The sequence below is a fragment of the Rhopilema esculentum genome, chromosome 12 (assembly GCF_057945365.1).
Source record: "Rhopilema esculentum isolate cy_ngs chromosome 12, ASM5794536v1, whole genome shotgun sequence".
Lineage (NCBI taxonomy): Eukaryota > Metazoa > Cnidaria > Scyphozoa > Rhizostomeae > Rhizostomatidae > Rhopilema > Rhopilema esculentum.
Genome location: NC_142826.1, coordinates 3,256,871 through 3,284,680, shown reverse-complemented (window position 1 = coordinate 3,284,680; position 27,810 = coordinate 3,256,871). Strand labels below are relative to the sequence as shown.

General features: G+C 35.4%; 1 protein-coding gene across 2 annotated transcripts in view; it reads left to right on the top strand.

The window, feature by feature from the left end:
* Positions 1–27,810, top strand: part of LOC135681562 (voltage-gated delayed rectifier potassium channel KCNH4) — an 80,911-nt gene that overhangs the window by 33,567 nt on the left and 19,534 nt on the right. The window contains exons 3-4 of one of the 2 annotated variants that reach the window (XM_065196098.2): positions 1,813–1,953; positions 7,435–7,586. In XM_065196098.2, the coding sequence (XP_065052170.2) occupies positions 1,813–1,953; positions 7,435–7,586 (293 nt within the window). Of the gene's footprint in view, positions 1–1,812; positions 1,954–7,434; positions 7,587–8,541; positions 24,963–27,810 lie in introns of those variants that run through there. The other variant, XM_065196099.2, reaches the window with a different exon arrangement.

Here is a 27,810-nt window from a genome sequence, read left to right as displayed (position 1 = left end):
AGTGGGTTTTAGTCATACAGCTGTAGTTCAATGAGGTAACTGAAAAATAAGGCATGTCTTCGATACAAATAGAGAATTGGCTCGAAGATTCCAAGTTTTCAAGAAAACAAAATAACTAAGCAGAGAAACATTAAAAAACTAAAACAGAGAAACTAAAACCAACATTATTTTAGACTTCAAACACTGAATTTTTTGATCTTATCAACTGATGTGATATGCTTTAAATTTGCTGATGAGTTGTCAAATTATTTCATTTTTCCCGAAGAAAAGTATTTATCTATGAATGTATTTGATGAAAAAATGAAAGAATTTTAATATAAGGTCAAATTAAAGTTGTTTTTGAGGCTGGATAATCTAGACAAAGATGCAGTTTCCATATCTTGCCTAACTGACTTTTTATAACCTTTGCATACATGAAATAAGTAAACCAATTCCTTCAGCTTGTTAATTGCAAGTAGCATACACCTCCTTTTAACTAACAGTAAGCAAGGGGCACAAATTTTCGTCCCTGCATTTCTCATATGTAGTCCAAGCCAGACAACTAACATCCATAAGCGAAGGAGACAGTTAGCTGGGAACGAGAGGGATAGGGGGTCGACAGCTCCCCTTGTTGGGCTAAAATCAGTGGCGGCTCTTGCTAATGGGCATCTGGGGCAATGCCCCCTCAAAAAGATTCAAAGGAAATCTATGATATTCATATTTAATTTTGAAGATAGTCTTACTGTGGTTAATTATGTAAGTTTGTATCTCTTCTAGAAAAAGCTCCTTGCTATCCCGTCTCGTCCTTAGCCTCGCTTCTGGCCCGCTAGTGCCTTGAGCGATGATGTCATTTTACGGGCAAAGTTTTTTGTGCCCCTAGCCGACATGCGCACAAGCTAATTTTCGACCTCGGGCATTGCGAAACGCGGCCTGTGATTGGCTTATTTGGAGGAATTCGGGGCAAGAAAAATTTTGCCCATAAAATGACATCATCGCTAAACAACAACCAAATCTATATATGCTTTTTCTTCTGCGCTCCATGACGATCAACATCAAACCATGATTACAGTGAAAAATTTGCCAACTCGACCTTTCTATCGATTATCGCAATATTGATGTTCTGCCCTCCCAACTGTGAAAGTTACGAGCCGCCACTGGCTAAAATGAATGTCGTTGTAGTGGGGAGGGGAAAACTTGCGGTATTTAAGTGGAATCCTAATATTTTGTCCCTGCCGTTCATTCAGGTAGAAAAGTCGCAGCTCTTTAAAATTTAAGTGCCCATATTCCAACAAGGATACCTCTACCTGACGGTAACTTTGGTTCCAAAACTGTTTGTTGTATGCAGCTTTCATATTTTTGCTAGGTGATGACATCATTGAAATCTGAATCTTGGTTCAGAATTTTCGATCTTGGTAGCACAATCTACAGAATAATTATGAAATAACACTAAATGTTGCTTTAAAATAGCAAACATTTAAATACATTATTAAGCTTCAGTATGTGTTTACTGGCTTGCATTTATTTAGATGTCTGCTTTTTCAAAATGATTTTTTAATTCTGAGCCGCAAAATATTTTTACCAGTCAATTAAATCTGTCGCAAATCTGCTAAAACATGGTACATGTACTTTGTCTCAAATCCCATAAATGTCACTGTTATCAAGACTTTGCTCTACAATTTATTAACCAAGCCAAACGAACAGTAGTTTTTTAGCAAAATGACTTTTTACTTGATATATCATAATCAATTTACATCATAACCGATTTTGCAACATTCGAGATATTTCATAATCCTTTAATGTGCAAACTACTGATAACTTCTCTTATTGATCCAGGTGCTCCTTTTTGGTGCTTACTTGACCTGATGCCAATCAGAAACGAAAATGCTGAAGTGGTTTTGTTCCTTGTATCTCATAAAGACATTACGAAGTCGAAGATTTCACGAACCGAAAATAACGACTGTAATTCGCACAAAGGTGAGAAAGCTTTCATAGTTTTCAATGCTGTAAGTAGGTTTTCAGAGCACATGTGCTCGAATTCTCGGCTGTCGTAATTACATGTTTTTTATTGCGAATTTGCTATTAGGTCTTTTGGTCCTATTTCACCTCATCTTTATAGCAGTGTCAAAATTGCGAGCAAGTTATCAGGGCCGTCACTACGATGTGGCGGGGGTATAAAAAACACCCCTTGGAAAAATTTCATTAAAAAAACCAGGAGTTTCTTGCCATGTAGGGATGCTTTGTCGACAAATTTTCAGATATTTCGGCCAATAAAGGATGGCTCACCCATGTTGTCGGTAAATGGATCCATAACACACCCCTTGAGTACAAATAACTAGCGACGGCCTTGCGAATTGTCCATATATTCTTTAAATGATATTGTATGTTACCCGCAGTTATGTATCTTTTTTTAATTTTTTCTGCGCATGCTCAAAGTGATGTGCTGCAAATGATCTGTTTTATGACTATATAGCTGATATCAAAAATGATAATTCGTGTTTCTTTCGCATGTTTCAAATGAAAGTCTTGTTTTCCTCCAACAGTTCTTAGAAAACGCAAATTTTAGAGCTAAATATAGCTTAGGTCTGTATCCATGCAACTATGGTTTGCCTAACCATAGCATAGCTAAGGCCGCAGAATAAAAATGAAAATTTTATGTCGTTTCTATTTTGTGCTAAAGCATATCAAAAAAACATTCATAAAGAGCTGGTAACTTTCAATTTGCAATAACAAAAGGAAAGTTTCGCTATTCTGAAAATTTTCAGGGAACTTTAGATTTAAGAAGATTTACCCATACTAAAAAACAACCATTCATATCTGGCTTATCTTTAAATGCATATCTTTTACAACAATTTACCTCACGATAAAGAGTCATTATTGTAAAGATTAAGTTCTACAATAACTGCATCTCAAACTTTGAATTCAGAGATCCCAGAGTAGAACGAGCTTGGTTATCAGTTATTATCAAGTTACTGAAAAGTGTAAGAGCTATAGCTCCCTGTGTCCTGTTCCCAGTCCCCTTGATACCCACCCTGTTTGTTTTACAACTTCTGTTGCCGCATGACCTTACAGCTTACTTTGCTGCCAAGAACCTATCCTCATTCATACTCATATCATCCATTCGTCATTTCTTCACTTTGCCATTTTTCATGCATTGTTTACTTAACATACTGGTTCTGGTCGAGAAAAATAACATAGTTATATATTTCTGACTATACTCGAAATTTTCATGCAAGCACCTCTTTGGAAGAGAGAACAATTTAACACTTCAAGAACATCAAGTTACCGTTGAAAATTGGCTCTAAAATGCTCTGTCAGGAAGACTTGCAGATAAATCAAGAAAGTTAAGAATCGATAGCAAGGGTCTCCATAGTTTTTTAAATTTTAAAATTATTTAGTTCTAATCGATCCCCAGAAATAAACAAAAAAATGATGCAGAAAATAATTAACTAGATTTCCAGTTCTTTATACGTCTATTGATCTTTGTGATTATCCCATTGACCAACTTTGGAAATCGCTGAATTTTAATGTCAGATGTATGACGTATTTTAAAGGTCAAAACAAATATAGAAGAAATCATTCACAAATATTAGCTTCCATAATATCCAGCAAAGAATTCAAATGTCTAGTGACGTCATTTATTAGACACAGGCGCACATTTAATGAAATAAACTTGCTCCAAGCCTGAATATCAAGGGTATAATTTAGCAATATAGAAAATACGTCATACATTGATAAGAAAAAAAACCTTAAAAAATACGTCATACATCGATAAGAGAAAAAACCTTAAAAAATACGTCATACATCGATAAGAAAAAAAACCTTAAAAAATACGCCATACATCGATAAGAAAAAAAACCTTAAAAAATACGTCATACATCGATAAGAAAAAAAACCTTAAAAAATACGTCATGCATCGATATCTCATCTGGCAATCGGGAAATATTGTTTATATTAGCATCGTTTCAAATCATTTGCTGCATGGATTGCAACCAGATCTTTGGTGGGTGGCCAACAATTCAACGTCACATGCTTTACTTGCTATTTTCTACGAAGAAGGACTGGGGTCACATCACTAACATGATATTTATTTACGTGTATCCTGAGTTTCCATTAAATTTGGCACTGAAACTGCTGCTCAAATAGATTGAAGAATAATGAGAAAAATATACATTTTCTGAGAGAAAATTTGATCTGATGATGAAAAACTGCGCAGGTGCAGAAAGTGTGTTTCAAGACCTAGGCAATAAATACAACATCATGCTGCAGAGTGAAACATTCTTACTGCTTCTTAACTTGGTGCTGAATCGTTGAAGAAACATGGCAAAACGATGAAATATTTCATTTGCTACAATTGTTGCATCAAATGTTACATCATTTGCCCAGGACTTGGCGGTGACCGGGCTTATCTCTTTTTTTCAGTAAACACTCGAGATCCTTCCATCAGCTAGAACTTGATTTGTTAGTGAATCAGAAGGAATTACCTAAAGTCTTATTAATTTCTTATTATATTTTGATCAATGGTTCCAGATTTAGTGCAATTTGGCTCAACAACTTTACACTGAGACTTTATTCATTGTAATTTGAAACAGCAGTGTACTTAGAATGACGGTGAAATAATGTTGAGCATAAAACTACATTTAGCAAAAATGGTGAAAAAGCCTAAAATGATTTTTAAAGTCCCTTCTAGAGAAATTGGCTGTTGGAATCCTACGTATCCCTCTTTCCACACCCTCTATCCAAAATTACCAAGCATATTATGACAGTCATGGAGAAGAGCATCGAAATCAATAGTTCTGTTACCTCCCTCCTCCACACTTCCTCCTTCTTTATTGCATTTTAATTGCCTCTTCATACCTCCTTCTCACTTCCACCTCTTACCTTCCTTATTATGCCTTCCTCCTTTTTTTCATTGCTTTTTCATTGCTTTTTCATTGCTTTTTCATTGCTTTTACATTGCTTCTTCATTGCTTCTTCATTGCTTCTTCATTGCTTCTTCATTGCTTCTTCATTCCTCCTTCTCACTTCCACCTCTTTCCTTCCTTATTATGCCTTCCTCCTTTTTTTTCATTGCTTTTTCATTGCTTTTTCATTGCTTTTTCATTGCTTCTTCATTGCTTCTTCATTGCTTCTTCATTGCTTCTTCATTGCCTCTTCATTCCTCCTTCTCACTTCCACCTCTTTCCTTCCTTATTATGCCTTCCTCCTTTTTTTTCATTGCTTTTTCATTGCTTTTCATTGCTTTTTCATTGCTTCTTCATTGCTTCTTCATTGCTTCTTCATTCCTCCTTCTCACTTCCACCTCTTTCCTTCCTTATTATGCCTTCCTCCTTTTTTTTCATTGCTTTTTCATTGCTTTTTCATTGCTTTTTCATTGCTTCTTCATTGCTTCTTCATTGCTTCTTCATTGCTTCTTCATTGCTTCTTCATTGCTTCATCTCACTTTCATATATTTGTAAAAGGCTTTGAAAAAAACAAACATTTAGTAAACTAAAGATTTTCGTCTGACACTCTTCAGAGTTTAAAACTTCTTCTTCCTTCTTCTTCCTTCTTCTTCCCTCATCTTAGTCCTTCTCAGTCCTTCATCTTCCTTCTTCTTCCTTCTTCTTCCTTCTTCTTCCTTCTTCTTCCTTCTTCTTCCCTCTTCTTAGTCCTTCTCAGTCCTTCTTCTTCCTTCTTCTTCCTTCTTCTTCATTCTTTTTCCTTCATCTTCCTTCCTCTTCCCTCTTCTTAGTCCTTCTCGGTCCTTCTTCTTCCTTCTTCTTCCCTCTTCTTAGTCCTTCTCGGTCCTTCTTCTTCCTTCTTCTTCCTTCCTCTTCCCTCTTCTTAGTCCTTCTCGGTCCTTCTTCTTCCTTCTTCTTCCTTCTTCTTCCTTCTTCTTCCTTCTTCTTCCTTCTTCTTCCTTCTTCTTCCTTCTTCTTCCTTCTTCTTCCTTCTTCTTCCTTCTTCTTCCTTCTGCTTCCTTCTTCTTCCTTCTTCTTCCTTCTTCTTCCTTCCTCTTCCCTCTTCCTAGTCCTTCTCGGTCCTTCTTCTTCCTTCCTCTTCCCTCTTCTTAGTCCTTCTCGGTCCTTCTTCTTCCTTCCTCTTCCCTCTTCTTAGTCCTTCTCGGTCCTTTTTCTTCTTTCTTCTTTCTTCTTCTTCCTTCTTCTTCCTTCCTCTTCCTTCTTCATCCTTCTTCTTCCCTCTTCTTAGTCCTCCTCGGTCCTTCTTCCTCCTTCTTCCCTCTTCTTAGTCCTTCTCGGTCCTTCTTCTTCCTTCTTCTTCTCTCTTCTTAGTCCTTCTCGGTCCTTTTTCTTCCCTCTTCTTCCTTCTTAGTCCTTCTCAGTTCTTCTTCTTCCTTCTTCTTCCTTTTCTTCCTTCTCAGTCCTCCTTCTTTCTTCCTTTTTCCTCCCCTTTCTCCCTTCTTCTTATTCATCTCTCCCTCATCCTTTCTCATTTTACAAGGCTCTTGAATAACCAAAGCAAACTTTTGAGCCAGCCAGTAATATCTTAATTTGTCTGAGATTCTATATCAACTGAAGTTTGGCGTTGATGTTAAAGCCTCTTGTGCAACCGGCATACTTAGCGGCAGATGTCTTGTGAAAATGACTATGTTTTGTAGTTTCATCACTGATTTTCATGCAGTACGATATTAGGCCAGTCTTTTAAATTATAGAAGAAGAATTTCTTTAAAAAAACATTTTTCAATCTATATATTTATAAATAGCCCTTAAATTTCATTTTGCTGGTTTTGAGGACAATTTTTTTTTTGCAATAAAATACAGATCAGGGTCATCCAGAAATTGGTCAGCTAGCATATTTATGCCTCATTTTCAGCAGCTGCCTGTTTCTCATTGTTTAGAACAGAGAATCGCATCACTGACATATCTCATTATTCTAAAAAGCGTGGTTTCTATTATAAGAATAGTTTAAGAATTTATTCAGGCTCAAAACAAAAAATTCTCAAGAATATCGAGGCTGGACCAAAATCTATAGCATTCTTAAGTGAATGAAATAAATATTGCTTTTGAGGCTAGCGATGCTATTCACCCCCAAAAATTTTTCTCAAAAATCATCGGTTTATTGAGCGACCCACTCTAATGATCTTTTTTTTTGATAATATGCTCTATAAGAAGGCAATAATTGATTAAGCCTTTTTTTCTCAAGTCCCGCGTCTAACTCCACTTTGGGAGAACCGATAGCTCGTTATTCTCAATTAAAGCAAAAGAAAAGCAGTATTATTATGTCGAAAAATATTGAGCTCCAAAATTAAAAACCTCGCGTCCTTTTAAACAGTTGTTGCCCTCCCAGATTAAAAAAGAGAACGTGAGAAATTTCACATGATTCTTCCACAAAAACAAAAATAACTACTTCATCTAGCTCTACCCAACAGGCCACGTGCAAATTTCAATCTTTTAAGTGTATAACTGTCAAATAAATCTCTTTAATCCATTACATATTTGATTTATCCAATTCTAGAATCTATTGGAAATGGTTCAATTACCGATGCACCTGTGCCAAGATTTCGAAAGTTTAGCAGAGATGTTTTGCTTCATATACAAAGACAATACAGCGGAAAGAATTCTCCATCGGCTGACAGAGGTGGAAAATTCCCGACCTCTTCCAGATCTGTGAGTCTACATTTCTGCTTTCTTTTTTACATGCGTCTTAGTTTCTACAGCAACCTTACTTGCAGGAGTAGCTGAAATACTGAAATTAGCTTTTGCCACTTGTGTCTCGATATCACGGGTTGCAAAGGCGATTAAGTGTTTAAAAGCTATTTCCACTGTGACGATGCTCTTCACGCAAAAGGAGCATTGCACAATTCCCAAACCCAACAGCTATGAAGCTAAGGGGGCTACAGTTGTATTATATCAACTTGGCCTACAGTTGTATAACAACGGCTAGTTTCTTTGGCCCAATTATCGTGTGGGATAATTATGGAATTTTGATATTACTCAATAAACGTAAATAGTTTCCTTTTCTCTACTCTATAATAACTACATTTGTAGCACTTGTTTAACAGCATTCTACACTTCTGAGAACAATAAGTACTAAGTCTAAGAACAAATAAATAAAACATTATAGAAGTAATGAAAAAGGTAAATCAAAATTAAATATTCAAAGTTAAAATTGTTAATATTTTTGTTAACATTTTTAAATGCATTTCCTTTCTATTTACTTCATTATATTTCATAAGCTAAAATCTATCTAAGAACAAATTAAATATTTAATATCTAACATATGTTGAAATTCTTTTTTCAAGTTTTTATGTTTTGATAGATTATATGGTGAATCGTGTAGGAAAGAAATTTCAAATAAATTGAACAATCACTCAAACAAAATAGACAAAACAACAGCTTATACGTAAGATAAGTTACTTTATATAAGCTTCTTTGAGCAATTCTATTACTGAAAAGAAAATTCACCTTTTGAAGGGTACTTTGGTTATATAAACTCTTTTTTCTAGTTTGCGATTGCCTACCGCAGATTGGCTCACCAAATGGTCTTTATCTTTTCTATTCCATTTTTACAAAAGGATAGCATTAAAATTGCTCAAAGAGGTGCCCCGTTCTATTACTTTGGATAAGCTGGTGTCCTCAAATCGAATTTTTTTCTTAAAATTGAATTTTATTAATTCATTCTACGCTAGAGAAAAGACAACCTACTTCTCCTGCTAGAAATGCTCGTATAAATTTCTGCTAAAATATAAAGTTTCTTTTTGATTTCACAATTTTTGCTCAAACCTTCTGCATTTAGATTTAAGTTGAAAAAGTGCATTGAATCTTTGGATTTTGGAAACATAACTTCATGATACTCAATTGTGCAATTGCTCGAAATGCTGTTGAGAATAAGAGATTCAGCAATTTTGGCCAAGTTTTTTCACAACCACAGTGTGAATCATTTTGAAAAAAGAGCAAATTTGCACTGTAACTAAAGTGAAACTGCTGATTTCCTTTCGAGCTGGAATAAATATCACTGATTCCTTCTGAAACATTCATAAAATACAAAACAATACAACATTCATTTAATTTCATCGTAATATTCCCCTGACAAGCTACCTCTTTGGCATATTCGATTCAATTCCTAACTTCAAAAAATTTACATTCTGTACCATTTTTGTTAAAAATATTATCTTCAAAGTATTAGCATAATGCCAATTTTTTGAATAACCAAACTCATTTAGCACAATTTTTTAAGAATTGCAATAGGAGCACGTTGAATTATAAGTAAATTTTACAAATTCTTAGCTGAAATATTCAAGGTGTTCATTTGAAAGATTGCCACTTATCAATTAAACGTGAAATATTGCTCTTTGCATTTTACTTTACTTTTTCCATAAAGAAACTATACCCAATAACTACTGTTCTGAATCTTTCCGGGTTGAAGGTACGAACCTGTCCATGTAAAAATAACAGCAAAATCTATTTCTGACTCTTTTAAATTTAAATAATACAGTTTTCAGTGTTAGCATATTTAACAAAGTAGTGTGTTAGCAAATAATGTGATTTTTGATAAAAAGTTGAGTGTCTCTCTTAGAACATAAAATGTAGTGTTAAGAGACTAAAGTTCCGCGTATAAAAGCATTACCTTGACGTTGCAACAATAAAACAGATAACGATTTCAAGTAAATGTAGCAACTATTTTTCAAGCTCACAAAATACCACTAGGCTATGCCTGCAGATACCATACGTGAATTGTCGAAACGCAGTTTTTATGCTAAAACAAACAGAACACGTAATACGTAACAATGATATACTGACGATACTCAAAAGTTTTTCGTTTTTATATTGGGTTTGTATTTTAAGTATAATCTCGAGAACTCTTGTAATTTCAAATTCCCAGCTATATTTAATGTGCGGCTTATGGAGCTTCTCGTAACGTTGGCGATCATCTTTTTTGATACCGTAAATGATAGACGTTAAGCCCGCAAAATCCGGACTCTCTGCAAAACTAATGAGATATGAATGCGCGCGGCATCTTTTCAGACCTTTTCAGCAATCAATCATTGTTTTTTCTGTAGTTATGCTTTCTTTAAAAGCTATTGATAAAATAACATTGACTGATCGTTTTCTAAATTTCTGCTCATTCTAAGCAAACATTTGGTGAGCTTTGAGAGTGATTTAAGCATTTGATCCTCGTTGATTTCCCCAATCCTTGTTTATTCTCTTCATCCTGGATGGATTTTTCAAAACCTTGATTCAGTTTTAGAAGCTATTCTTAATTGGATTGAAGCATCCATAGCAAGCATAAGTTCATCAATTCTTATTCAAACCAAAAAAGATCTTGCAAAGCACTTTATGAAAAAGTTTGCTAAGCAAAACGATTTTTGTATTTTGGTGCCTAGAGGCACATTTTAAAGTTATCTCAATCGTCATAAGCGGTCAGATTTTGATAGAGTTGTCTATTAAAAAGACAGAATATTTTAACGACACTTATGAAATACCTTGTGCAAAGCCTATATCTGTATTCTTTTATTACACCTAAGGTAACATCTTTTGTAGCCATGAAGGAAGAATAAAAAACTTTCTTGAGGATATGGTATTCAACATGGCCCCTCAACATGGCCCCTCAACATGGCCTTCCTTCTACCTTCTTGCTGCATACTAGGCTAACATAAATTGCAGGGTAACATGTCGGATTTTTTGAGAAAGAACTTTGGGATATGTGAAGAGAAGTCATCAAAACTGATAAGGCCATTTGTTCATTTCCACAAGAAGATAGTAAACCTGCATTTGCATTGTAAAATTTCATTTTCTTACATGTTTCAATGCTATCTGATGAGGCCTAAGAACCACTTTTCATAAATTATTCAATATTGAATATATAAAGTTAAGACTGCTTTCATTCCATTGTTGTTATAGATTCTCTTCGATTTCTCTTATATCGGTAGTTAAATGTGTTTGGCATCCTCTTGATCTTTTTCAAAATACCATTCTAGTCAGTAAGTCGTTCTCTTAGCATCTGTATCATAATGTGCCCCATGAATTGAAATTTCTGTTATTTTGCCCTTTGATTTCCCCGATCTTGTCAAGCACACTTATATTTAATCTTTTTTCCGTGCAGCTGATTATTCAATCTTCTGTATGCTCACAGCTCAGACGACTGTATTCTAGCTTTTTCAAACTTTTTCATTGCCCAGCACTCAGAGTTGCGATTGGAAATACTCGTCAAGTTTGCGAAGTTCTTTCTAAACTGAAACAGACTTTCCCCCTCTATCTCTAAATACTTTTTATCAAGCATTTCTGTTATTTACTAATAGAAAAGTATAGGAAAAACCTTTGACAGGCTGACTCTCCTTACCGTAGCACTCATCATTTACTCTCAAAATTTTGTTTTCAAAGTTCACTTCGAATGCATTAAGTTAGGAACGCTGAACGTCTTCATAATCGAAACCCTGCTTTCCTTTTTAAAGTGAAAGCTGGTGTCATCGTTAGTTGCAATTCTCCACCAGTATAAATTTGATTTATTCAAGCATTTTTCTGAGGTTTTATGAACTTGGCATGTCATGTAAAAAATATTTTCTTAGTGAAAAAAAGGTGTTAGCAATCTTGATGTCTTTTGGTGACATGTAAAATGGAAATACAAAAACTAAAGCTAATACAGAGATCTGTGAACCGACAAATTTCAAGATATGCAACAAGTTTCTGGATATTAAACCTTGCGTTTGCTATATTCTGTGTCCGCCCAGGTACAGAACCAGAATTTAAAAGGATCAGTATGGAGATGTAGATCAGTATGGAGAGTTATGTCTATCACTTATGAACATCCTCTTTTATTTGGTAGTTTTCCCTTCAAATATCTTAAAAGGAAATTCTTACTGGGACAAAAGTCTTGACGGATCCCTAATATGCGCTAAAGACGCAAAAGAACTCTTTGGATCCCACCCTGTTTTTGTTCCTTGAAACGCGTTTGTTCTGATGCTGAGGGCTAAAATGGGTTGTTTACAGTGGTGGCGCCAAGGGGTGGTATGGGGGGTAATCCCCCCCCCCCCCCACTTTTCTGAAAACATGGTCTACATATCTCTTCTAAAAACAGATTAAAAAGCGCTGGATAGGAGTAGATCAAATTTCCTAAGGAAAGTTAAATTGGTACAAATCACTGAAACAAGGCAAAAGGGGGTGTGGTCCCACTGGCCGCGCTCATTACCCTCCCACTCTGTAATAGCTGGCGCCGCCACTGATTTTATACTTTGCTTTGTAGCGTGGCAATTAAAAGTGAGTCAACTTCTGAGCCCTTTGCTCTTCAACATATTTTATTCAAACTATTAAACATTAACATTACGATCGATCTTTTTTAAGGCAAAGGCGTCCATAACATCACCAAGTCAATCTTTATAGAAACGTCATTTTCAATGCCTTAGCACAGCCAAGTCATTATGTAAGCCATCATTCCTTGTTGTTTTGACAGATCCACTTTGCTAGCCTGAGTTAAAAATCGTCCGTAAGAAGTTTCAAATATAAATTACCCAAATATATTTTCAAAAACTTCGATATCTAGTTTCAGGCCTTTATGGACCCACATAAGAAAACCTTTCCTGGATGATGGATAATCGTTAAAAAAGAAGAATGTACCTTGATTCATAATCGTTAGAAAAGAAAATGTTCCTTCATTTTGAGATCAGGCCCCTTTTGGGGTCGTAGTCCCGGGGCATTGCCCCGGCTGAACCCCCCTTTCGGCGCTACTGTTTTGATCAAGTTCCTGATAGATTGAGTATTATGTTGTAGACAAAATCAGATGAATCGGCTAGGTTTACTGAAGGCCCTGTGCTTAGAGCAAACAAAGCTTTGACAGAGGCTTTGAATTGCAATTGTTCAAGCCACAAACTTTTATCAGGTTAACTAGTTTTTTGAATCAATTACGTTGAAGTGCTGATGGATTTATTGTTAGTAATTTTCTTGCGTCAAGGCCAAATGTGCATTTTTCTCTTTCACACAAAAAATGTTACAAGTACTTCAACCTCTTCAATGAGCTTTGACACCTAACGCATGAATTTTGCTGCGTATCATTGAAAAAGAGAAAATCTTCCGTCAAAGTGTAAAATGCTGAGAGCGACAAAAGAAATTATGATCTGCATTTATGAAAAGTTGTGGTGTTAACGTGAAAAGCTCACCTAGACGTGTTTTGCAAATTTTTATCAATCCTGCTAAAATTCATATCCGAAATTTCTCTTGTATTTGAAAGTTTCCAGCTGCAATCAGAATGCTGCATATTGCTAGGAAATCTCACAAAAAGGCAAAAGCAGGGTGTAATAATATTTTGGTCGATCAAGGCTTTATCGAAAGCGCATATAACACATGATTTCTGAATCGCCATTGAACTCTTTCTTTCTGCGTAGAATTGTTTTTTTGGTCAGTGCACGAATCACGATTTACATAAAGGCAGCATAGAATTGTTCGCAAGCCTTTATAAAACCTATCTAGGATCGATCGTATCAATGGCTAGAGCCCCTGCTGTTGCCATCTTATATCATTTTTAAGATTTTTCTGGTAGAACCAGAAAATTTTTAAAACTTTTAAGATTTTTCAAGAAAGCTTGCGGCAGCAATTCTTATGAAAATCCCGCACTAATAACCGACAGGCAGTTAGAAAGAGCATTTAATTGTATCGAGCTACATCACAGGAAAACTTTTTGTACCAGCATGCATTTCGGCCCTTTCTCCGGCGTCCTTGGTCGTGCATCGGCTTCAACAATGCTGCTTTTATTCGAGAAGCTAGAAGTATATACCTGGTTAACAGCACAAAAGCATTATGTACAGAATTCTATCATTAGATTAAAACTTTACTCATGTATAGGACTACGGCTTGGCTATCGTAGTTCATAACACTACGTAAATTTTTAGTACACTTTTCCCCGATGATTTTGTTTCCTGGCCTTTTCAAAACATTTTTTGTCGTAGGTCACGTGCATCAAAGATTCCGTATCATAAATCAATAAACATTAAGTAGCTGCCATCTTTCTTCCAAAAACCCAGTGTGTCGGTTACATTATATATTTTGTTTTTGAAAATGTTCTCTAAACTATACCTGTCCTGAATGTCTTCTGATCTTCCCTATTGAACCATTAATGGCCTACTAATTAAAAGTTAGAAAATTCCTTTACAGCTCTTTTAAATGCTTTTTATCAAGCGTTAGAGCGTAATGGCCTGATTCGTGCTGATTTAAGTGTGTGAAATGATAAGTAAACCACTGTTTTTGCCTTATCTAATCGTTTCAAGCCAAACACGGAAAAGGGAGAAGTGTCTTTGATAAAATCATTGCCAGCTGGGATCTGAACGGAGTTTGCCTCTTTATTCTTTGAGAAGCTAAACTTCTTATTTCGGTGTTTAATCGTCAGGACGATATTTTTTTATATTTTCAAAATGCTGAGTCTTTAGTGCTTCCCGAGACGATGCCCTAGTACATACTCAATACTATGTTGTTTAGGTCTCTAAAACAATCCATTCTACAATTTAGAGGTTTAGCCAATCTCATTTAAATGCATTACACAACCTAAGGACTTTTTATAAATTAAAGGACTGTTCATTGATTATAATTACATTGCCTCTGGAGCGTATTTTGTAGGCCGTCTATTTTGAATAAAGCTGTCGGCCTATAGAAATAGAAATCTTGACATTTCATCATTTCAACAATCACTTTTGATAAAACTCGAACTCCTGTTAATGTCTGATAAGAATTTTGCCACAAAAGCGAAAAATATTAAGAAGCTGCTAATTACACTTGTGATTATGGTTTAAGCTTTCAGCCAATTTTGACCAAATATTTATGAATGACTATAGGAAACGAAATTGTTCGGGTTTTAGAATGTGATGCAAAATGACAACTCTGTTTTGTCTCTGCTTTATAAAACATGATCTCCTAAATAACTGGTAGAATACAAGAATACGTGAATGCGAGAATATATTCATCTTAGAAGCATTTCTTGGTCAACTCACCAGAGACATAGATTGTTAGGAAATTGTAACCATGATTACTTCACTGTTTAATAAATGGCTCTATAAGACCAGGCGGAGAATAGGGGAATGGTCACCCGAGAGCGAAATTTACGAAAGTGCTTTTGGTCAATTCGAGGGTGCTGATTTCGAAAATCGATGTTATATGGGGATTTTGGGTGCAATCAGCCTCTTTTTTGTGTTTGAAGTCTCGTTTTTGCGTATATGAAAGTAATCAATGAAAAAACAGTTTAAATGACAATAGGTTAAAGTCTTAAAGTTAATTAAGCATATTTCTTGTGCATAAATGCTTAAAATTGAATTATGGTCTGTTAAGGGGTGCCAAAAGCCTCGTTTTCACGAGAAAATTGCGTAATCTTAAAATTTTATCCTTAAATAGACATCCAAAAATCTTAATACATCTTATGTAAGGAATAATTTTTGAATTGTCATCCGAAGGAACTAGACAGCGCTATTAATTACTAACTGATAAATAACACTATGAAAAAACAACCAGATCATCTAAACCATAGTTTAATCGTTTCAAAGTTCTTCAAGATCGTCTTCTGAGTCACTGCACATGACACTCTAAGCGTAAAGCTCTTTTTCACTCTGACAATAGAATCCTCATTCACCCCAATCATGATCTATTTATTATGAAGCCTATAGAATAGAAAGACTTCTGCTTTCTTTTCATAGCGGTAGAAAACTGAGATTTAGGATCTCTTTTTGACTTTGGAACTTCTGCTCAAACAACTTGTGTCGGAGAAAAATTTACTCAAGATTTTCTTTGATTTCTATAAAATACACGACAAACGTTGCTTAATCATTGCCCGGTTTGTCACTCCCAATCAGTTGTGTACCCATGCTCATACGAGAAATACAAAAAGACCCCTTTCCTTTGACTTCTATGTGAACTTTCAAAACCGTTTTACTGAGATATAATGCCAAATGATAATGAACTTTGCACAAAAGAAGAAAGTGAACAGGAGTTCCTGCTCTGCTACACTATGATTCTGTTACACTATTTTGGCTAAAACTATACTTAATGGAGAATGCCGAAGTTTATATGAGTCTTGTTTTTATTGATTTATTGGTTTGTCTAGAATGATGATAAGTGAAAAAGGAAGACTTTGTGAAGCAAAACTGCCAACATTACTATTATAAGTTGCAAGTGGCCTTTTTACATGCAAATATCTTGTCTTGCAAATGTTGGATTGAATCAAATTGAGGTGGTGCACTTTCTCAAAAATCTTTGAGATCCTGTGATATTGTCAGCAACAAGTAATCTTGTTCTAGGTTGGTTGTAGAAAGAACCTTTTTTCAGTGATTTTTGCAGATTCAAAAAGTCCCTCTTTTTTCAAGTTTACCTATCCTAGGTTTAAGGAAAAGACCACCCCTTTCAGGTAAATGTTTCAAATGAGCTTGGGTACATCTGACAGTGTCGGCGGGATTTCCCAACTGACAGTACCCTCGAAAATACTTACTTTCTATTTTTAAAAAAACTGGAAACAAAGTCGTTGCAACCTTCAAGGATTCGTCAGTGAAAATAAGCTGAACATTAAAGGAATATAAAAGAGCTTACGGAGAGACATTCTTGGTCATATAGTTGTGCAATCGAACAAGCACGATGCAGGCAACTATGTCAATGCCTCTTAGCACAGCAGATGGTGCCATCAGAAGGACTGTTAGAGAATAATTGCGTGAAAATGTCACAAGTGACCATCAGCAGCTCCGGTGAACTATCACCTGCGGGGAAATTGAACAGGTTAGGCTTGAAACTTGCTGCAGCCAAATTTTTGGTTTGACCTACATCTACCAAGAGACAAATGGAGACCGAAATACCAGTACTGCTACCATTCCAGACCAGTGCACAAAAATTTTGATTGCCTTTCACAAATACCAGGACAACAGCATATAAAGGATTGTGAAAGAGTTGAGAGAGGTAAAGTTAGCCATACGCCTTAACGAGTCCCGACATCAAGGTGCTATGTGACTTCAACAGCTTCCAAATCAATAAAGAAAGCAAAGAAATATTGTTTAGTCTTTTTCAGCTTGCAATTATTAAGGATCGTAGTCAACTTTGTAACAAGGCAATGATCATTTCAAACAAATTTCAGTGTACCAAAGTTACAGAGGACCATGTTGAAGTTCCCAAAAAACTGGGCAAGTGACTATTCTAACAATATCCTTGTCCCAGGAATTGGGTGGAATGAAGATTTTCATAGATTCTCGTGGTACTTGAAAACAAAAGAAGATAATAGACATGGTATCATGAGTTCTAGAAAAAGAAAACATTACTTGGCCTGCACGCTTGAGTTTTCTCCGACACATATTGCTTGTGCAGAAGTTTGAAAGACATTAGGAAATCATAAATCTTAGTCTTATGCCTCCTTGTAAAGAAAAGACAAGGCTTCATATGCTGCATTACATCTCTATGATTTTCAACGTTGTTTGACGCTTCAGTTGGGTTTACTAGTAGATAGATCATGATTAAAGTGAATGAGGATTCTATTGTCAGAGTAAAAAAGTGTGTGCAGTGACTCAGAAGACGATCTTGAGGAACTCTAAAACGATTAAACTACGTTTAGATGATCTGGTTTGTTATAGTGTCATTTATCAGTTAGTAATCAATAGCACTGCATAGTTCCTTCCGATGACAATTCAAAAATTATTCCCAACAAAAGATGCATTTAGCTTTTAAGATGGCTGATGGCCTCCAAAATCCCCGTATAATCCCCATCGATTTTCGAAATCAGCACCCTTGAATTGACCAAAAGCACTTGGTCTCACAAATTTCGCTCTCGGGCGACCATTCCCCTACTCTCCGCCTGGTCTATTTCTATTCCTTTTACATAGTTTCTACAATCCCTGCCAGCAGTGTAGGAACACCACTGTCTGCGTTCAAGGACTAATTCTTCCATCTCTATTTTCAGCTAACGTAGGAGATTGAGAGGTACTAATTTCCATAGCTTGTATGATGTGTCCCTAAACTATCACACTGTTCTCGGGGAAGGGGATAGGAAGTATTAATCTTTTTGGAAAGCAAATGAAAAATGTTACAAGAAAGTGCAAATTATCTGGTGTTCCAAGAAATTCTAGCAGGTATTGCAGACACATTAACCTACCCTACACAAATAGACAAATATTTCAGCTAGCGCTATCGTAGGAGTTGACCCTATTTGCAGAATGTAGTATGTGCATATTATAGTTGGCAAGTGGTGAAGGCGTTTAGAATCCCAAATTACGCAAGAATGGCGGAAATGTAGAACCTTAGCATACTCTTCATCCGACATGAAGTATAAGGAAGCTCAAGGATTTTAGGGTATAATTAATGTACTCAATCTGTAGTAGAGACTCTATCCCCGATTTTGCAGTCATTAGGTCCCAGTTCCCTCAGTTATTAGGTCCTAGTCCCCAATTAAGAACTTTGAACACGAGTAGCTAAGATGGCGACCGCCAATAAGTATGCGAAGTTATATAAAAACAAAATTGCGCAATATAGTAGAAACATAAAGCTGCATTCTCTATTACAGACGAATGGTGTACTTCGTGCATTTTCTGTTTTGTGACACTTTGAAACATGTTAAAACTGTTTGGTGAAAAACTGAGGTTCCTGTAAAAATACTTATCTTTCTGGCCTATTCTGCAAATCTAAAAATCCACAAAATCGTTAAGCTAAAAATTAAATAAAAGGTATAGATATAAGCTGTCATCAAGTGAACATCAGTGTGGTAAAGATACAAATCAGTTCGCAATTTGAATAAGAAAGTAGTTCCATCCATAAAGTCAACCAGTACTTTAATATCAGCAATTTTAAAAGATTGGTTAAATTAAATGGAAAATGCATTAACAGTAATATCGAGTAAACTTTTCATACACAGTGATTCTATTTATGAGAAGTCTGATATGTAGCTAGGATAGTCAATACTTAGTTTTTTACAAGGCTACACGGTGAAAATAGCCCAATGACGCTACTGTATTTAAAAATACCGTAGGGAGTTTTGCAATTTCACATTCCCCTCTCTTCAAAAGACTGCCCCTCCACTAAAGGAGGTCTATAAAATTTCTTAATTGTACTTTACACTTAAGTTTGACGTTTTAGCTGCCATATGGAAATCAACCTCGTTTTGGTATAGAGGCTTCTGAAAACATTAATTTATTGAAGACTGAAATCGAAAAAGAGCTGGGTTTATCTTTAAGTAAAGCAAAATTAAAGCAAAATTTCTTTAAATGACGGTAAAGATTGCTTGGTTTGAGTTAAGACGCAGGTGTGGGCGGCACTGGTGAGGCAGATGTTTCAGTGACGTCATAGCCATTTGAATGTACTCCACAAACCATGGATTTAAGTGCTTCTGACTCAAAATTTAAAAGCAATTTTCTGCAATTTGCAAGAAATTATCGAAAGGAACTAGCAAAATCAGATACGTATGCTGATTAAATAACCAGCCTTGTGCTATGAAATAAGTTTGACAACAAATTAAGTCAACTATACTTTAATTAAGAATTTATCCAGGATCAAGTGTAAGCATTTTGGAAAAGAGTACATGGCTTTACGGAGAATTGTCTTACGTAGATTGAAAATAAGGTCTCTCTCATAAAAGCGGTGCCTCCTGTCAAATGATGATAGGTCTTCTAAGAATATTATCTAATAGACCTGGCAGATACAAAGTAATTCCACACATGCTTTATTAATCAATCATGTGATTATACTTCACCCAGTTACTGTTTTAAGGGGGAACCAGGGGGCCATAGTCCCGGGCTTATGACAGCCAAAAGGAGCCCCAAATCTCAAAAAAGATGGAAATCGTAAAGAAAAAGGGCCCCGCCGCCCCATAGTCCCTAAAACTGCCACTGAATTCACCCCATTTTAGGATGGAATAAATCATGAAAGTTTCAAGTGAGCAGAACGACTTTCTGAAACCTCCTCTCAAAAAGATGCACCCAGCTCTAATCTTGAATAAAATGATAAATTTCATCTTTTTCCATCATGAAAGTAAGCTAATTTTGAGATTTAATGTATATTATATCAAAGTTTTAATGTGATATTATGATTTTCTGAAAATGAAGGGGAAAGTGTCATCGGACTGGAAGTCGTTGCATGAAAGGGATGTTATTTCGAAAATAGCCTGTTCAAAAGGTGACTTGAGTTAAATCGTTTTATTTGAAAAATATAAAGATCTTGTTTGGTATAAATATAAATATAGCTTGCATTTTCAGACTTTTTAAAGTTATGCATTCAATACAGAGAAATTGTAGCAAGATTCTAGAAAAAATACCCAAGCATCAACTTCCATTGAATGGAACCCAGTACAGGTGAAAATATGATTTTTTTGTTGCCAGATTTTCCCTTTATTTACTCAGATTGGTTTGTCCTGTCGTAAGACTCCAGTCTCATTGCTTTAGATGCCCTGTGATGAATTTCTCAAGAATTTTTGCAGCATTTTTCAATTGTTGGTGGGTCTTCAATAATAAAGTGATGCTTAAAAAATATCGTTTCATTAATATTAAACCCTCAAGAGGATTAGTTGTAGTCGACCTTTTCCTTTATGTTAGTATGCAAAGACTGATGCTAGTGATTTGAGTTCTGTTTTAGCAATAAACTCTGCCATTTCTAGCTGAATCGCATGCTTTTGCTGTGTTAAACATTACCTCTGACCGCCATTTAATATTTATGAATGTTTTAAATCAAAAGATTATCCTTGCATGCTAAACAATTTACTGGTACGTCTAGTCCCGGCAGTGTCTGTTTTTTGCCGCAAAGGCTCCATCTGAACCGATTACTTGCAGAGCCAAGCAGTTTCTTGAAGCCTTAATCTCTTCCTTAGTGCTAGAAGCTATAGATAGAGAGCGAGTCATTCCATGATCAAATCCTAAATCTGCAATCAAATCTTAAAGCTCTGATTTGAGTTACTAGCTTCAAATTTGCTTGTGTATCATATACAATAAAATTATTCGTGGCTTTTATAATCCTCGACAATCAACTATGCTTCAAGTGGCTCATTCTATTAAACCAACTAACAGTGCATGCAATGTAATTAAAAATGTACTCATTAAACTTTTTAAAAACTTGCTTACATTTTTTCCTTTTCCACAATTAAGTGATACGTCTGTACTAATGAATATTAAGTGGATAATCATATTAAATCAAAGACAGATTTAAAATTGATGTTTAAAACAGCCACTGATTTTTTCAATTGGCAAATTAGGAGTGGCTGTGTTTCAAAGGTTGGAGACAGTCTATACTCCCATCAAACCTTGTAAATGAATTTATAGTATATGGTTTGGTGTTATATCGTATAATGTTTGGTGTTATATCATGATACAAAACCTATATTAACAATTAACGTGGTTTTGTTTCTAAGAAAACTATTGTTGGCCCTTGCTTTGAATTACTATCACAGTTTTACCTTAATTGTTGGTATTTTCAAACCGTCCTTTTTGCGAATGCTCTGACTAATGTCGGTCAATCACAGCTGTTGATTTTCAAAGTCAACAGGATTTCTTTGAGTTTCCTTGGCTTAGTTTGAGCTTCTCTGACTTTCCCAGACATTCATGCTTAAGTGTTTCAGCACCCCTAGTAATTTTGACCGCAACGGTCATAAAATTACTCCAGAACTTTGCCAAAGCAGCATGAGAAACACTTTAAGATTCTTCAATCCTATAACACCCAAAAGTCTCGAATTACTACTTCTTTCTCAAATACGATGCAAATCGATTTTAGTTCAACCAAGCTAGAGCTCCTGGATCCCTTTTTAGCCTGCAACCCTAGAAATAGCACAGCTAGTTATTTTGGAGGCAAGATCGTCAGTCTTTGAACGATTGAAAAAACAATGTAGGCCTATTTGGATAAACTCTGTGTATCCTTAGCCGGACAGTAGCTTCTAACTTCAAGTAGAACAGACTGATTTCTGCAAAGATTGCAAATTTAAGATACAGGTGGCTTCATGAAGTTTACAAAAAGTACTGAGGTGAAGTGGTTTACATTTTTTATAGTTGGAAACTTCAATACTCCTAGATATTTGAGGTTCATCTTGAAAGTCCTAGAGTATATGAGGTGTCTTTAGAGCTCAACAAGCAAATATGTTTTGCATTACTTGAAGCATTGTGATATTGCACAAGGATGTGGTTTCAATATTTTTGTTATAGGTTATACAATTCAGGCCCATCACCAACTATAGCCTCTCTCTGCGGTCCCTAGTAGATCAAGGCAAACTTGCAGCAGCTCGACCCTTTGCGGTTCGTTGCATTGCTCAAGGACTAGTACCAAGGAGCGCTAGCAGCAGCAATACATACCAAAGAGCAATACAAAATCTTTGCTTTTATAAACAATGAGTCCCATTTACCATTTACGGGCCCCACCTAGCAGAAAACGCCCGTTAAAGATAAACCACAGAAAACTCCCGATAGCTCGAATCCCCTAGAACCCTACCAACAACCAATAACCTAAATCGAATTGATACTGCTTTTTCTTTGGCCAATACTTTTATATAAAAATGCCCCCGATAATTCGAACATTTGCTATCTCGAACTATTTAATTGGTCCCTTGGAGGTATGGGTTATTAGGAGCTTATTGTAGATATCTGCTAACGGCATTCAAAGAATTCTAAAATTGTCCACATCAAGAGTTAAAATTCACTTGATCTTCTCCAAAGCTTAATCTTTAGACCCAAGAAGCTAAAAAAGTTGATATCATGGGTCCTCTTGAAGTTTCTTATTTGTAAATATAACTTTGACTCTCTGTGATTAGTTCGTTTGAAGGTATCTGTTTTGGATGTGAGGATGCGAGTCTTTTTTGATGTGACAGGTGTCTGACTAGGTGAATCCAAAATACTTGATATCAGGGATAATGTTGCTATAAGCTGAGAAATTAATAAACAATTTAAATTCTGTCGAATTTCGAAGTACAAAATTTTTGGCTCGTTGCAGAATTAAAAGGCAGCAAAGACTGAATGACATATCTTCAGAAATAAACATTTTTATCAAATACCCATTCAAAAGGTTGATCTCTTTAAGGTGATGAGATGCACTCTTGTTTGATCAGGTTTCATCAAAATGTTAAAAACTTAAATCAACCATGAAGTTGAATTTCAAAAAGGATTATCAAATGCAAATTAATGTAAAACCTCATATACGATCAAGTCTTATACGAAAAAGCATAGAAGATTTGTGAACCCCACTCTTTATAATCTCCTTAGGTTCTGTCATTTGCTATGAATATTTTGCAAGTAAATTCCTTCTTCAATAAGTCTAAATAAATCTAAATAAATGAATTCTTCAATAAGCTTGTAAAATAACTTTGTGTAGCACAGAAATGATGGAGGTACCCCCTAGACCTGAATCGGTAAATCGGGGTACTAATCTTACAAAGGATATAATGAATTGTGCATGAATATTATAATACTAATATTATGTTTCGCGAGCTGGGTATCGTCCTTGAACCTATCCAATATTTTTTTACTTTGATAAGATGATTTTTTTCTGTTATTAAACGTTGTGATGAGAGAATAGCAATCTATGATTTGAACATTGTTTTTTCGTAAAGTACAAGAAATGTTTTTTGTTAGAAACAAACGAACAATTTTCCAAAAGGTTGGCAAATGATTGCATGGAAAAGTACGAAATAATAAGATTTTAGCATTATAATAGTTATTCTTCAAGCTGTTTTTGAATGAAGAATGGTTTGATTATCCCAAACGGCTTAGAACAACAATTAAACTCTGCAAATGAAGATACTTTTTGTGATATTGTCAGCAAATACGATACACTCTTACAGTTTGAGCACTTCATATAGTCCTATATTGCTTTACTTTCAACAAAGCAATTCCTCCCCCGTCATTTCCAAAATAGGATTAAGTGCACAAATCTTACACGGAAACATCATAACTTTGAGACCTGTTTGAAAGTTTTGCGACTTCTGTATGATGTTCTGCATTGGCTTCTACTGTGCACCCCCGTATTGGCAGTAGATGATTTCCTCACGTTATAGCAATATCACTGAGATTAACGAAGCAGCCCCCGTTCGCTTTCAAATGATTTTCTAATTACAGGTGAAAGTACTTGATTTAAAGACGCTTGAGGTGGTTGCTGTTCTTGTCATAAAAATGCCAACAGAGTGCTTGTACTGGCGAAAGCATTCGACATAAATTGATTCATGTTCAGCCGTACGCCATTTTTTCTTCTCGTCTACTCGTAGTTCAGCTCCCACGATGTCGGGTTGTAAACATTTATGAAAAAGAGTTCTTCAAAGTACTGAAGCTTTTGAAGAAAGTATGAGATTCTCATGAGAAACAGCTGATGGAGTTCATGATACAAGTTTCTAATGAATACAATTGATTTTTTGTTAAATCGCATTTGCAGGTTATCTGAGCGTCGCTGCCATAACCATACGCTTTTTAATAAGCAGAACTGGCAGGCAGGTTACGTAGCTTGAAGTGAACAAATGGTCGTTTCTACGCTATTCTAGCCACGTGGTCGCAACGATAGTCGGCCAGCAGTTGTTTTCAACTTATCTGTTTGTTTTGCAATCAACTTTTACAGAGTTCAGAAGAATTGATTCGGGGTCATGTTTTTAAGCAATGACTTGCTCGAAATTGAGAAGCAACATGTTTGCTTTTTCTTAACTTGATGTATTGTTTTCGCAATAAATCACCTTTACGAAAAATATCTGAAAATATGACGGAGAATTAACACGCCATGTTCAAGTAAATTTCATATGGTACTGCTAAAAGGGGTGGCTGTTTTCGCGCAATGTTATCTTGTTTAATGAAGTGATTTTTGCTGTGCTGGATTATATGATATCGTTCATCAAATTGGCTGAAGGAACAAGTAGCTGTACATGGGAAGTGTGATTTTAGATGGTGGCATTGGTTGAAAGAGGCTGTCGTACTGGTTGCTTGATTTTCAACCGTTGAAGATATGCTTTCCTATGGTGGTGCGAAAACCCGAAGAAAGGGTATAACTTCTCAAGGAATTCAACATCATCTTGTCATGGGAACAGTAAACGTCGCGATGAATGGTCCGAGAAAGTCGGCCTGGAAAAGGCTCGCTCGTCGTTCTTCGGTTTTCATTCCCGTAAGTTTGTTTTTCAATGGTTTCATACATAACGCTGGTTTCATTGGATAACATAACAGTGGTTTCAATGATCCCCAACCTTGTTAAGAGCAAAAATTTCTTAAGAGACGCGGGAATAAAAGTTTTTCTGACGCCTTTATTCTGCTATCTATCACGATATCGCAATTTGCATCTTTAAACAAGTATTTGCATGCAATGTCGCCATTGTATAGCTAAATGCATTGAAATCTTGACTAAAATCGAACCAGTTTTCAATGGAAAACGACACTTACCTCAGCAATGTATTTTTAGGCCATTATCATTATCGTAAGATTCATGCTGATAGGCAAACCAAGGTTTTTATTTCAGAGCGTATCTAAAGCAGTATTTCTTAATCAAGTTACGTACTGAAAGAGGAGAACTTTACAACCTAGCTCTCCAGCACACACTGTTTGAAATGATTATATGTTATCACTAAAAGGCCTAAGAGCTTATTCTTCTTCAGAATTTTCCGTGGTCAGTAAGCTTGAAGCCAACGTGCATAATTCCTTACATTTAATTTTTCATAATGTTATTGAACTTGCTTCCACTTAAGTCTGTAAGAAAGTTGATGAATCGTCTCTTTGTTGAAGCCATGAATTTCCTTCATATGTCGTTGATGGAAAAATAGTTGTTGCCATAGATTACATGAGACATCTGTTTGACTTCTACTCTAGAATATTTGCCTTGATATCACTTTTAAATCGTACTTATAACCCGCCATGTACATACCTGTTCAAGCAAGGAAAAAAATATAGACAATATCTGATTACTGTTGGCTCTACTTCTAACAAATTTTTCTTTCGTTGTTATCTTTAAAAATGTTTTATTGACCCTTAAGGACTCACATTCTTTTAAAAAATATTCTATAGTTACAAATTTTGCGAACTAATATCTTTATATACAAAACCAGACCACAGTTTCCAGATATTGCCCATTCTAAACCAACTAGACAAAAGGTGCTTGAAATTTAACTAATTTTATAATTTCTTATACCTTGGAACTTGTTTATACTTTCAAACTTTCTTGACGCGTGCTGTATTTCATTAGACACACTAAGAAACCTAAAAAACTGTCATTGCAAAAGAAAAATCGTCGAGAGTTTCCTGTGTTGTACCGAGCAACTACAACAAATTTATTCATAGAAAAAGTATATCATCAATTATTTTAATTATATTAGTAATCACGATTTTCATAATCAAGTATAGTTTGCTAGTATCCTAGTAAAAGAAATTCACAATGTTACTCAAAGATCATTAATTGGATTAGTAAAACAGATTTACATTAATCAGAAAAATTTTGTTCTGAAACACTTCGCAAAAGGCCAAAAAAAAGAAATTAGGATGGCATCATTAGTTGAAATCAAAACAAGAAACCAGTAATCTATTACTTGATGGTTTCAAAATGCCGCAAAATTTTTCTTATTAGATTATATTTTCACACGAAAGCCGCTTTTTGTTTTGCCTAAAATTTTTGTGACCAGTGAGTACACTTCTTTCATGATGTTTTGCCAAGTAAGATTAAAAGCAGTTTTGTTTAGATCCCTCGTTTTATTTGCTTGCATGCTATCTGTGTAGTTACGTCCTGTTACCAAGTTACGTCCTTAGGCCCCTGGGCAATTATTTTTAACTACAGGGAAATAACGAGGTGCTGTTGATCAAGAAACAGTCTTTAAGAAGTCTTGCTTATACAACTTCAAATCTAAAAACAGCGCTGTTCGCGGATTTTATTTTAATCTCGCATTTTTTTTACTTTTCTTCAAAGAAATGCCTTTTGCGAAGTTCTAAATCGCCTCTGATCAAATCCTTAACTAACTCTTCATACTAGTGCAGATTATTAAGCTTCAAATTTTTCTTGCAGTTGCTCGTCTACAAATGATCTAGAACTTGTGTAGTACACTCTTTTTTTAAGAACCAGTAAATTTAAGTTCAGGCTGACTGTTCTTAATTTTTTCGAAAATCTGAGGCTGGATTGTTCTTAATTTGTTCTTAAATTAAGAAGGTGTAAGCAGTGCTATTGCGCTCTAAAGAGGTGTTCAGGCCTCATTTGCCAACAAAGTGAGTGAGACAGCCTTAATTTGCTGACAAATTTAATATTCACCGAAAAAGCACCCACACATCGCTAAAAATCCACGATTTTGAGAAAAAACGTTGTTCAAAATTGCATTTTGCAGAAGCTCAGCCTCACCTTGTTCTTAATTTGTTCTTAACTTTAGACCAGTTTTGATGCTCGGGTTCTTATAAAATTGTCCTTATAAAAAAAGAGTGTATAATAAAAAAAGCTGGTGTGTGCCTGCTAGTGTTAGGACCCAGAAAAGTCACTTAAACTTTTTAGATACGGGAAGATCCATCCGCAATTATAAAAATTCACCTAAAATCATCAAAACCAAATTCAACTGACCTGAAATTATCAGCTAAAAATTTTTGACCCAAAAGTATCAAAATGCAAATTTTTCCTGTTTAGCACATAAGAGACTACCAGTCGTAGTATTTTAGAAAGTTTCCTAAAATAATCAGTTTAGATACATCTGTTCTTTTATTCCCTTTTTGAAAATTTGTTATGTGAACCCATAAGTATCAAAATGGTATATTGTTAAGTGAGGTACCCAAAAGTATCAGATCAAAAAGAACATGCTTGGCCATAATGATCGGGTGGACCCCCCTGTATATGAAATGTTCAAGTGATCCCCTGGGTGTTAAGAGTATGAATAGCCGCATGCTGCACATAAAATGGCCTCAAAAAAAGAACAGCTGCTCTAGTTTCGCTAGAGTTGCAATTTGATTAAAAATATCTTCTTAGCCATATGGTTAAATGTTGTAGAAAGTCCTGA